This window comes from Canis aureus, chromosome 17 (assembly GCF_053574225.1).
Source record: "Canis aureus isolate CA01 chromosome 17, VMU_Caureus_v.1.0, whole genome shotgun sequence".
NCBI classification, from domain to species: domain Eukaryota; kingdom Metazoa; phylum Chordata; class Mammalia; order Carnivora; family Canidae; genus Canis; species Canis aureus.
In genome coordinates, this window is record NC_135627.1 from 28087510 (window position 1) to 28099095 (window position 11586).

At 48.6% G+C, this 11586-nt stretch overlaps 2 protein-coding genes across 2 annotated transcripts; both read left to right on the forward strand.

Moving 5' to 3' along the window:
- The first annotated feature begins 873 nt into the window (after positions 1-873).
- LOC144287859 (uncharacterized) lies at positions 874-1901 on the forward strand. The gene is made up of 2 exons (XM_077855248.1): positions 874-1298; positions 1542-1901. Exons 1-2 carry the CDS (start codon positions 1054-1056, stop codon positions 1729-1731), a joined length of 435 nt encoding a protein of 144 aa, XP_077711374.1. The 5' UTR covers positions 874-1053; the 3' UTR covers positions 1732-1901.
- A 1037-nt stretch (positions 1902-2938) lies between these two features.
- SPRY2 (sprouty RTK signaling antagonist 2) lies at positions 2939-8047 on the forward strand. Its single transcript, XM_077855247.1, has 2 exons — positions 2939-3378; positions 6261-8047. The coding sequence occupies exon 2, from the start codon at positions 6312-6314 to the stop codon at positions 7257-7259; it is 948 nt and encodes a 315-aa protein (XP_077711373.1). The 5' UTR covers positions 2939-3378; positions 6261-6311; the 3' UTR covers positions 7260-8047.
- Positions 8048-11586: the final 3539 nt, after the last annotated feature.

Genomic DNA, 11586 nt, shown 5'->3' on the forward strand with positions numbered 1-11586 from the left:
TGGTGCTCGAGGTATAGGTTACATGCTCTTCCAGTCAGCAGGCTGGAGGCTGTGAGGACAGGAAGGAAGAGCTAAATTACATGGGATTCTAACTCAGGAAAGAGAAGTATGCATTCCTAGGTTCTTGCCCATCGACTCAATAAAAATAAAGCGCTCTGACTAGCCGGAAGCTCCTCATTTAAATTCCCAGTTTAGGGATCCCTGGGTGGCGCAGCGGTTTAGCGCCTGCCTTTGGCCCAGGGCGCGATCCTGGAGACCCGGGATCGAATCCCACGTCGGGCTCCCGGTGCATGGAGCCTGCTTCTCCCTCTGCCTGTGTCTCTGCCTCTCTCTCTCTCTCTCTCTGTGACTATCATAAATAAATAAAAATTAAAAAAAAAAAATAAATTCCCAGTTTATGCTTTGATTCAGAACAGTGTGTCTCCGCAAAGTTCCTGCAGGGCTGGGAGGGAAACGCGGGCACCAGTGTCTCCGAAGGAGCAGCCGCTGGGTGCAGGGGTTTGAGTAGACGGAGAGAAGGCGTGTCCTCCACCTGCCGCGCCCGGGACCTGCCGCCCTCCTGCGGGCAGCGAGCTCCCCACCAGCCGCGCACACCTGGCCTCGGCCCCCACCTCCTCCCCATTGCGCAGCGCCGGGGTTCTCTCGAGCCTCGGGACCTCCTCTCGGATTCCAAGCGGAATGCGTCCCAGGAGGTGGCAGGGCAAGCTGGCTGTCCTCGATTCATCGTGAACCAGCCGGCCTAATGCACACTTGAAGCTCCCCGGCCTGAACTCGCCCGGTGCTGGGGTGGATAGGAGGCCGCCCGGGCCCCGACCCCGCGCCGGGCGGGCGCCCCCTGGTGGCCGCACGGGCCGTAAACGCAGCGGCGCCCGCGTTCACCCTGAAGCTCAAAGGACCTGGGCGTCGGGCGAGCTGCCCGGGCCGGGGAGAGGCCGGGTAGTTAGTCCCTTGCCCTCAGCCCCAGGGACACGCCGGAGCGGGCCGACCTAGCCTCGTGCACCCTCACCGAGGGGTGGGGGGCGGGGGGCGTAGGCCAACACCCGGAAATCACGCATGCCACTTCCCCTGCCATCTCTTGTTCCAAACCCAGGGCGAGTGGGGAGAGCCCTAGAGAAACATGGAGAAGGCAGGGCGAGAGCGCAGCGCGGCGGGGAGCGCGCCCGGGGCGGTCTAGACACGGCAGCGAGCGCCGGAGTAGCTGCAAACGGGTGTGAGCTGGAGCTGCCCCCGGTTCTGCAGAAGAAGGCAGCGCGCCTTCCCCGCGCTATTGCAAGAACCCTCACCCCGCACGAGGGCAGGTGCTGTTCGGGAGGCTTGGCCGTACTTCCCTGCAAAGTGGAAACAGTCCGTAAATTATTAGAATCCAGGAGCATCAGGAGTGTGTGTGTGTGTGTGTGTGTGTGTGTGTTGGGGGGGGGTCATTTCCCACCGGTGCGCCCACGTGCAAGCACGTTTCTTAAGTAAATGAACGGCAGTTAGAGCCCTGCGTATCTACGCGTTTTCTATCTTTTTATTTCTCCTTTTTTTTTTTTTTTAAAAAGTGGGAGCATACAGACCACCTTCGAAACGTACAAAAACAGGAGCTTCTTGGGAAATGCTCTAGGTGACAAGGGCGAGTCAGAAATGACGGCGGCCTTTTGGCTAAGCGGAGGGACTCTGCCGGGAACAGCGAGCCCCGGACCGTTTCAGGAGCCCGGCGTGTCGACCTTGAGTCCCCGTGTAGGTGATTAACGAATTTTTAAAAAGGCTCCGACCGCAGAGTTCCCTTCGGCTAGTGCGTCCAACAGCAGATCTTCCATCGCTTAGCTAAGTCTCCGTGGAATAAATACATACATACATACATACATACATGAATAATAAATAAATAAATAAATAAATAAATAAATAAATAAATAAATAAATAAATAAATAAATAAAATCAATCCGACACTAAACTGAAAACTACAGAGTGAGTCCATCAATGGCCAGTCTCGGTCGGGGCACAAAGTGCTGGAGCCCCGAATCTGCATTCCGCGCCTCCGGTCCGCGGCTGCGAGGCGGGGGAGGCGGCTTGCGCTGGTGCCTGGTGTATAATCGGGTTAATCCAGGAGACAAAGAATAAACCAACAGCCCTCCCACCTCACTTCCCGCTCCCCTTCCCCTCCCCCCGCTCCTCTCCGCGTCGCCCCCTCGAGGGGGAACCGAAAAGGGGAGAGGTGGGCCGCAGAGCGGATCCCGAGGAAACTCTCAGAACCTGCACCTCGTTGTTTTCGTGCCAGCACAGCACTGCGTGGCCCGGGTCGGGCTTGGCCGTTCCCTTCCCCTCCCCCTTTCCCAGGGGCAAGGAGAAAGTGCCCCAGGTCGGGTCCGAGCCCGCGGCTCGTCCTCGTGGCCTCCGGGGAAACCTTCGGGTCGGGGTTTCCGTGCAACTAGGCAGAGTGAGCCGCGGTGCCCCGCGCGCCGGCGCCCGGGCGGCAGGACCGGCCTGGGGACGCGCGGGGCGGCGCGGTTGCCCTTTTGAATGCCTCCTGCGGCTCGGAGCGCTGGCGGGCGCTGAAGTGTGAGTGAATGTAGCCCCGCGGAGCCAATGAGCTGGGACCGGATGCGATATATCCTCTGGGACAACAACTGCTCTGTTCCGCCTCGGATCCACATGACGCCATTTACTGCTGCCGCGGCCGCCGCAGAGCTCGCTGCCTCCGGAAAGACGAGGGCGCAGGCCAACGGCGAGCCCCCCCGGCCGGGCCCCAGACCCGCCTCCCCCGCCCCCCCCGCCCCCGCCGCCCCCGCCGCCCCCGCCGCCCCCGCCTCGGCCTCGCCGCCGCGCCTCCACAACGCCCAGTCTGCAGCGCTGAGAGCCGCGCGGCGCAGCGCGAGCCGAGCAGAGGGGCCGGCGGAGCGCGCAGCGCCCAGGCCCCCGCGCCCGCGCCCGCGCCCGCCCGGCCCGGCCCGCGCCCCCGCGCCGCCTCCGCCTCCGCCTCCGCCTCCGCCTCCGCCCGGCCGCCGCCGCACCGCTTGGCCATCCGGCTTTAGACTCTCTCCGAGGCGGCTTTCTTTTTCCCCTTCGCTCGTCCGCCGGGAAAGGAGACTAGCCGTTGGCGCTTCGGCCTCCAGTTCATTGAGAAAAAGGAAATACTCCGCGTGCGTTTCTAGAAGGGGGGTCGCCCCCAGCCGCGAGCCCCGGAGTGAGTGCTGGCTGCTCTTCGGCTGGGGACTTGGCTCCGGATTTTCCTCTCCTTTTTTTTCCTCCCGCCGATTGCTCGGAACTTGGAGCGAAGCAGAGTTTGGAAAGAAGGCGGGGGGGAGGGGGGGGAGTTTGCATCGGGGCTGGATTTTATTTGCACATCGCAGGAGGCAGCGAATCCAACGGAGAGGGGTTGGTGCAAAGCCGCGATCACGGTGAGGCACGTTTGGCTCTTCCCCTCCTGGCGCCTTGGCCGGCGCGTTGTGGGCAACATGGAGTAGGTGCAGCCGGACCCGGAGAGGGGTCCGTCTCCACTCAGGCCTCCGTTTCTCCAGCCCCGCAGGTTCCCGGCGGGGACCCCGGGGAGCGGCCCGGCCCCGGGCCCGGCCTGGCTCGGCGGGGGCTGCAGCGCGCGGGGTCGGGCGTCCGCAGCCCCAGGACCCCAGGCGCCCGCGCTCTGGGGGGTTGGGGCGGCCGCGGAGTCGGCGCGGAGAGCGGGAGACGGAGGCGGAACACTTTGTGTGTTCCAGGTCCCCGCCGTAGGCGCCCGCAGTTCTAACCTGTTCTGGGGGGGGGGGGGCAAGCCCTGGGCGACAGGGTCCCGGGGCAGGGAAGCCAGCGGGACGGAGGGCGCGCGAGTCGCTCGCCTCCGGGGGCAGCGGGAGCCGCCGGTGAAGCCTGGGCAGGGGCAGGGGCCGGGGCCGGGGAGGGGGGCCGGGCCGGGCCGGGTGCGAGCGTCCCCCTGCCGGGCGCCGGGGCTGCGGTTCGGAAGTGCAGCTTTCTCCTTTTTCCGTTCTCCGCGGTCGGCCTGGGTCACACTTGTTTTATTTTTGGAAGATCGGGCGGACCTAGCACAGGAAGAAAGTCCTCGAGCGGTCGCTATCGTTTTCCATTACCTGAAAATAGGTGGCAAAAGAGGTTAGGGTTTTTGGTTTTTTGGTTTTTTGTTTTTTTTTTAATTTACTTTGATGGGCTGATCTACTTTTTTGTTGCTGTTGCTGCTGCTGCTGCTGCTGCCTTGAATTCGGAATCTTGTGCGTTTTTACCGAGCGGTTTCTGGGTCTGCCCCACCCTCGTGCTGAAGTCCTTGCCCCTTAGTCCTTAAGTCCGATCACACACTTCTTCATGGGGGTTTCTGAGCACTTTCGGGGTGGGGGGTAGGGGAGCGAGGGGGGTGGGCGGCGGGTGCTCTGGGTGCGAAGGAGGCTAGGAATGGGCAGTGATCATTTTCGATTAAACACACACACACACACACTCACACACACACACCACCACCCCTTTCAAAGATGCTGCTCTGCACTGCGAGCAAATCTTGGCGGAAAGTTTCCAGCCTAGGGATCTGCGTCCTGCACGCCCTGTGCAGTGGGGCCCTGGGACTTGACCTTTCTTTAAAAAGCAACTTTCCTTTCACTTTTTTCTCTCCGCCGGAAAGGAGATGGGGTGTGCAGACTGCAGCCGGTGCCCCCTGGGTCAGTGCCTGGTAGAGTCGCCCAGGGTGCGTGGCTTGTGTGCTCGGTCCCGGCAGCGTGTCTAAGGCATGGCTTTCGGCGCCAGGGCTTGAACCCTGTGCCGGACGTTCGCTGGCCTTTGCCAGGTGGACCTGCAAGTGGGCTGCGGGACCTCTGGGTGCCTGGGGCCGGGGTGGCTCCCTCCTGGAGCTGGAAGGCAGTTCTCTGGAGTGGGGGGTATGTTAGCCTGGAGGTGGGGGGGGGGAGTGTGCCCCGGCGTTTGCAGGCACGTCCCCTTCGGAGGCGCCCGCACCCCCCGCCCCCGCCCCCGCCTTCTAGTGCGTCTTGAGGTTGTGTGCTGGGGGGAGGGCAGCTTGGCCTCTGGGCTGTGTCAGTCTCCCCGGGGAAACGTCCCCCGGGGCTCCGACTGTGTCCCACCTGCTGGGGACGGTGTTGGGACGCAGATAGAGCCGATACACGGAGTGAAAGCAAAGATCGACGTTGTCTTGTCTGCCTTTCTGTTGGGAGATCCGGTTTCCAGCTCTACCTTCTTCCGAGTTGGGAGGCGTGTGTCACCTGCCTGTGTCTCTTAACAAAAATCGGAGACTGGATAAAGGTCCACTTTTGCCCGTTTTTGTTCATTGTAGACTTGGCAAAGGGGTGTGTGTGTGTGTGTATGATAGTTGTGAAATTTACAGAGGGATTGCAATTTAAGTGATTACACGTCAGAATGATAGATTTGAGACGTGACAAGAATTTTTGAAACCCTTCCTGTTATCCCCAGTCAGTTCAGGTTCTGAACTATTAGGATTTTTGACATAATTTATTTCTAAAACCGGGAGAACAGTCTTTTACAGTCTTTTAGCTGCAGAATTAAAGATACTCTCTCAGGCTATCAAACTGTAAAGTATTTGATCCTCAGGTTGTTGAGCATTTGAAAATAAGTTTCTGTCTTGTTGCTGGTTGGTTTGTGTTCCTGGCACACCTAACAGGATTTGAATGGATTTGTGTTTCATTTAAAACTTTTGCTACTATATAGTTAATAATGTTTGACTGTTGTAAAATTTGTAACTTCCTTGGAGGGGCGAGTATTTGCTTTTTTGCAAGTCGCATTCATTCTACGGTATTCTAAAAAGCTGCAGAATACTGGATGAATTATAGTTAAAGGTATTTGATGTAAAAGCAGACAAGAAAGACTTTCTATTTCTAGGCTGCATTTATTGCTGTTTAAGGCAAAAATGCCCACGACAAAGTTAAACCTATCTCAGATTTTGAAAAAGTTTTCAACTTTCGCATATGTTGGCAGCAGTGTTCTGTTCTAACGTTATATTCCTGCAGCCTTCACATTGAACATGAACCTTGCAATTTTATGTTTATTTGAATAAGGAATCGTTACCTATGTGATTGAACCAAGATCAGCTTTGTGTCTCTACACATCGCAAGATTAAAGAATCGTCAGTACCCGGCTTTAATTTTTTTACTTTTTGGTGTGGCGTTGATCCTATGGCTCTTCCACCACCCTCCGTGAGCAACTCCCATTTCAAATCCTGTCTCTCTGGGGGAATGGAAAGGAAAGAGTTAATTCAGGTGGGCGGAGAGTGGGAAGTATCCTGGAGTGTAAACCAGCTCTTTCCTCTTGGTTTCTGCAGGAATTCAGATGTGTTCTAAGCCCGCTGGAGTGACCACACTTCCAAGACCTGATGGAGGCCAGAGCTCAGAGCGGCAGCGGGTCGCAGTCCTTGCTGCAGGCACCCCGTGACGTTGGCAGGCAGCGTGGGGAGCCTGACCCCAGGGATGCCCTCACCCAGCAGGTACACGTGTTGTCTCTGGATCAGATCAGAGCCATCCGAAACACCAATGAGTACACGGAGGGGCCTACTGTGGTCCCGAGACCTGGGCTCAAGCCTGCTCCTCGCCCCTCCACTCAGCACAAACACGAGAGGCTCCACGGTCTGCCCGAGCACCGCCAGCCTCCCAGGTTCCAGCACCCACAGGCCCATTCTTCTGCACGAGTCCCTCTGTCCAGGTCCATCAGCACAGTCAGCTCCGGCTCTCGGAGCAGTACAAGGACAAGTACCAGCAGCAGTTCCTCTGAACAGAGACTCTTAGGACCATCTTTCTCCTCGGGGCCTGTTGCTGATGGGATAATCCGTGTGCAGCCCAAATCGGAGCTCAAGCCAGGTGAGCTTAAGCCTCTGAGCAAGGAAGATTTGGGCCTGCATGCCTACAGGTGTGAGGACTGTGGCAAGTGCAAGTGTAAAGAGTGCACCTACCCTAGGCCTCTGCCATCAGACTGGATCTGCGACAAGCAGTGCCTTTGCTCAGCCCAAAACGTGATTGACTATGGGACATGTGTGTGCTGTGTGAAAGGTCTCTTCTATCACTGTTCTAATGATGATGAGGACAACTGTGCTGACAACCCGTGTTCTTGCAGCCAGTCTCACTGTTGTACACGTTGGTCTGCCATGGGCGTCATGTCCCTTTTTTTGCCTTGTTTATGGTGTTACCTTCCAGCCAAGGGTTGCCTTAAGTTGTGCCAGGGGTGTTATGACCGGGTTAACAGGCCTGGATGCCGCTGTAAAAACTCAAACACAGTTTGCTGCAAAGTTCCCACTGTCCCACCCAGGAACTTTGAAAAACCAACATAGCACCATTAATCAGGAATATGACAGTAATAAGGATTGTTCCTTTTTTTTTTTTTTTTTTTAACATATACGCAACCAACTAAACAGTTATAATCTTGGCACTGTTAATAGAGGGTTGGGATATCCTTCGCTGTTTGCAGTGAAATGCTTTTTGTCCACGTGCCATTTTAACTGATGTGCTTGTTAGAACTCAGCTAATGGAGCTCAAAGTATGGGATACAGAACTTGAGTACCCATGTGTTGCATAAGCTAAAGCAACAGACACTCCTTAGGCAAAGTTTTTGTTTGTGAATAGTACTTGCAAAATTTGTAAATTAGCAAATGACTTTTTTTCCATTGTTTTCTCCAGAGATAATGTGCTATATTTTTGTATATACAATAATATTTGCAACTGTGAAAAACAAGTTGTGCCATACTATATGGCACAGTCACAAAATATTATACTAATATGTTGTACATTCGGAAGAATGTGAATCAATCAGTATGTTTTTAGATTGTATTTTGCCTTACAGAAAGCCTTTATTGTAAGACTCTGATTTCCCTTTGGACTTCATGTATATTGTACAGTTACAGTAAAATTCAACCTTTATTTTCTAATTTTTTCAACATATTGTTTAGTGTAAAGAATATTTATTTGAAGTTTTATTATTTTATAAAAAAGAATATTTATTTTAAGAGGCATCTTACAAATTTTGCCCCTTTTATGAGGATGTGCTAGTTGCTGCAAATGAGGGGTTACAGATGCATATGTTCAATATAAAATAGAAAATATATTAACGTTTGAAATTAAACTGAGCTGTTTTGTCTTATTTTACCTCTTCTTTGTTTTTGTTTTTGTTTTTGAAGTGAAAGAAATCACGTTGTAAGGCTAGCATTTCAATGAAAAAGTTTTACGGATCTATAAGGTTCTTTAAAGGAGAGATTTGTGATTTTTTGTTTTTTCTTCTAGAGATAATTTGTAGCAATCAGGAGGGAAATAACTGAGCATCTGATTCGGCTATATTAATCATGAGAGCTTGTTTTGGCTGTATCATTGTTCCTATTCTTCCCCTTTATAGATCTGTTGGCTTTCCTTTGTTTTGTGTGTTTAAAAAAAAAAAATCTTAAAACTAATTCATTCTGGAGACTTCTCTTAAAGATTAACAATTAAGATTTTTTTCTCTCTATACGGAATTAAGATTAGCCATGAGGCTAATTCAAGACCAGAAAAACGAGTTTAGTTCAACATTTATTGAATGTCCTCTGTGTATCAGGCACACAGTATACACAGATCAATGCTTGTCACTGAGGCAAAAATGTTTTTTTGATTTGGCCGATTATGGCTATTGTTTTCCCAGTCTATATGGTTTTAGACTTAAGTTTATCACTGTGATACCAGAAGTGTCTTATGTTAGAAAAGATCTGAAAATTGTAACTTGTTGATTCAGGTGTTGTATATCATAAAATTTCATCCTTTATTGGCCTAATAATTGAAGCCCAAGGAAGCCAATTGAAAGACCCTGTCTTATTTAATCAAATCACCCAGAAAATTGTTCAATTTCACTTTGGGAAAACGATGCAATATGGCAGAAAGCCAGTGTGTTTGCATTTGTCTTTGGGAAGCAAACACACAGCAAGCTGCTACAGCCCATCCCAACAAATAGTAGGTTTTCTTACTTGTAAGAAGTCCCTTCGTTAATTAGTCACTTTTTGGATGATGATTTTTTTCTTCTGAAGCACAATCTGGTGCCAAGAATTACCGGAAGTCTAGAAAATTATTTACCTGTCATTGTTTAATCTTGTTTCCTGTTCTGAGGCTCTTAAGAGGTCTTATCCTAGTACAGATTTTCTGTTTTGTTTTTTAAAATTAGCTTTCAAGGAAAAGTACAGCCTCTTAAACCAAGACAGTGCTATAAGGACCCTCAGAGTCCTCTAAACTTTCTCCAAAAAACAAGATTAATTTAGAAATTATCTCCTCTAGTTTCAACTTCAAGATACTGAGTGTTGCAGTTCTAATACTCTTAGATTTAACTCCCTGATGACCTATGAGAAATTAATGTTGAAAAATGGCAGCGTTTCTTATCTTATTCATCGTATGGTTTTCAGGATTTATAAAGCACAAAAATTGTGACTAATTAGCTTTATTCATCAAAAACTGCCCTATGCACTAATTCGGTATAGAAATTCCAAGTCCTTTTTTTCAGCATACAAACAGCTTTCCAAGTGTTCTATAGACACTTTGCATCAAATGTAATTGAGTGTTTATTGGAGAAGTAGATTAAGAACCCTCCCCTGTGGTTATTCAGAGTTGTGTGGTGTGGCCTAGGAATTTGTATTTTTAAAAAAATCACTCCACTAGGCCTGTACAGTTTGTGAATCTAGGAATTGGTTTCTAATTCAGTGCTTTAAAAAAAAAATGGAGTGGCTATAAAGCATAATTCACTAGTTTGAATATAGAATATAGTAACCAACTAAAGTTACAAGATTTATGTCAGTATATACTAAGTCCTGCTGAAAATTAGTTAAAGATAAATAGGAAAATTGGGTATCTCAGGAAGTTTCCAATGAAACTATATTAAATGTTTAGTATATATACCAGTATAGAATGCATTTACAGAATATGAAAAATTAAGTGTTTATATCTAAACAGACTAAAAACAGCTGGTACTCTTCGAGTGTGGGGAAGAGTTTTTAAATGTTGAAGGTCATCTTACTGAGATGGAGGAATAACCAATTCAGGTTCTTAATCTCTATAAAGTTCATGAAGATTCATATATAAAAATGATGAGTTTATAATCCAGGGGCCATTTTGATATGATAGGTTAAAAATATGATACAGCAAACATGTCAATTGCTAAGCATTTAGGGAGAACTTAGCTATATTTTCTGGTTTCTTGCCCTTTTTTTTTCTTAGTTCTTTTTTTCTTTTCTTTTTTTTTTTTAGAAACCTGTACATTCTCTATACTGAGATTTATTTAAGAATGACAATGTGATCATTGTTACTTAAAAAATTCATTTATGTGTATCCAGGAGGAGATTTTTAAGGCCCTGTCAAATTTCTGCTGTGTTGGCTCATGTTCTGAGAATTGTCAGTGAAAGAAAGCCAAAACCAAGTGTAGGTACTCCCAACCAAACTTTTGGCATGACTTCTTTCCTCAATACACTTTATCTCAAAGCTCACTTGCCTCTGGGATGTATAAATTAAGATATTGATGATGCCAGATAAATGAATTTGATCTTTGCACAGTGTTGTGAGGTAACTGATGCGCAGTTGATGAGTTTGATGTAATTTATTAACTCGAGCAGATAGGTCAAACTTTTCAAAGGTTTATTAGGTTTAGACTTTCACTTGCATTTATATCTACAATTGGCTATTTACCTCTCTCTTAAATGTGCACAAGAACCAGATAGAGGTATAAAAGTCTCAACTTTGTAAACTGGTTAAACTGTAGATCAAAAACAGTTTGTCATCTTGTGCAGTGTATTCACATTATTCTAGTAAAGAAAAATAAAAATAGGGCATTAACCTGTTACATCAAAATTATATCATTAGCTTCATCAATATTCTATCAATTTTAGTTTTCAATATTCGTTAAGGCAAAAGTTATGTTAATTTCTATTTTAATTAAGACCGTTGTCTTATTTCTCTGTGTGACATACCTAGACTGGGTCTCTGTGACATACCTAGGGTGGGTTTACATTGATTGAAGACCAGAACAGAATTTTAAAACAAGGCCTAACTGATCAGAGTGATGTTATACATCTGGAATCTTTAATCACTGGTTTGGTCGTTCATGGGAGGATAAAGCTGTCGGACTATATACATCCTGGATATACTATACTTGGATTTTATTTGGGTGTCACACCATCACCCTCCATACATCATGAGACAACTATGTGAATAATGAGACAAAATGTGAATACTACTAATGGTAGTGCACCTCTGGTGAAAATTAAACTTGAAATATTCACTTAGAGTCAAAAAAAAAAAAAAAGAGAGAGAAAGAAAGAAAATAGAAATACAGCAAATAAGAAAACATTAGCATTGAAATTTATCCATGGCTAGCAAATGTTTCACATCTTTATCTGCATTTTGATTGACCTGAAGAATTTTTAAGAGCCAGGCCTCTTTGGCAACTAACTTTTTTTTTTTTTTTTTTCTTAATAAACTGTAAAAGAAAATTAGAATGAAATCTGTCTCCTAGGCCTCTGGTTTGTCTAGAGGAGACATGTAAGACTTAAGTGTACCTTAGAGGAGTTAATTTCTCAAAACCATTCTAATGCACAGAGAATAATTTGCCTTAATACAAGGACCCACTGGGAATGGAATTTAGGCACCAAAATAATTTGA

What these genes read in the sequence shown, in the direction of transcription:
- LOC144287859 (XM_077855248.1), top strand. Translation starts at nt 1,054, where the DNA reads ATGCCACTTCCCCTGCCATCTCTTGTTCCAAACCCAGGGCGAGTGGGG. An exon ending in CTCACCCCGCACGAGGGCAG is followed by an intron (nt 1,299 to 1,541) that starts GTGCTGTTCGGG and finishes TTTTTTAAAAAG; the next exon opens with TGGGAGCATACAGACCACCT.
- SPRY2 (XM_077855247.1), top strand. Translation starts at nt 6,312, where the DNA reads ATGGAGGCCAGAGCTCAGAGCGGCAGCGGGTCGCAGTCCTTGCTGCAG.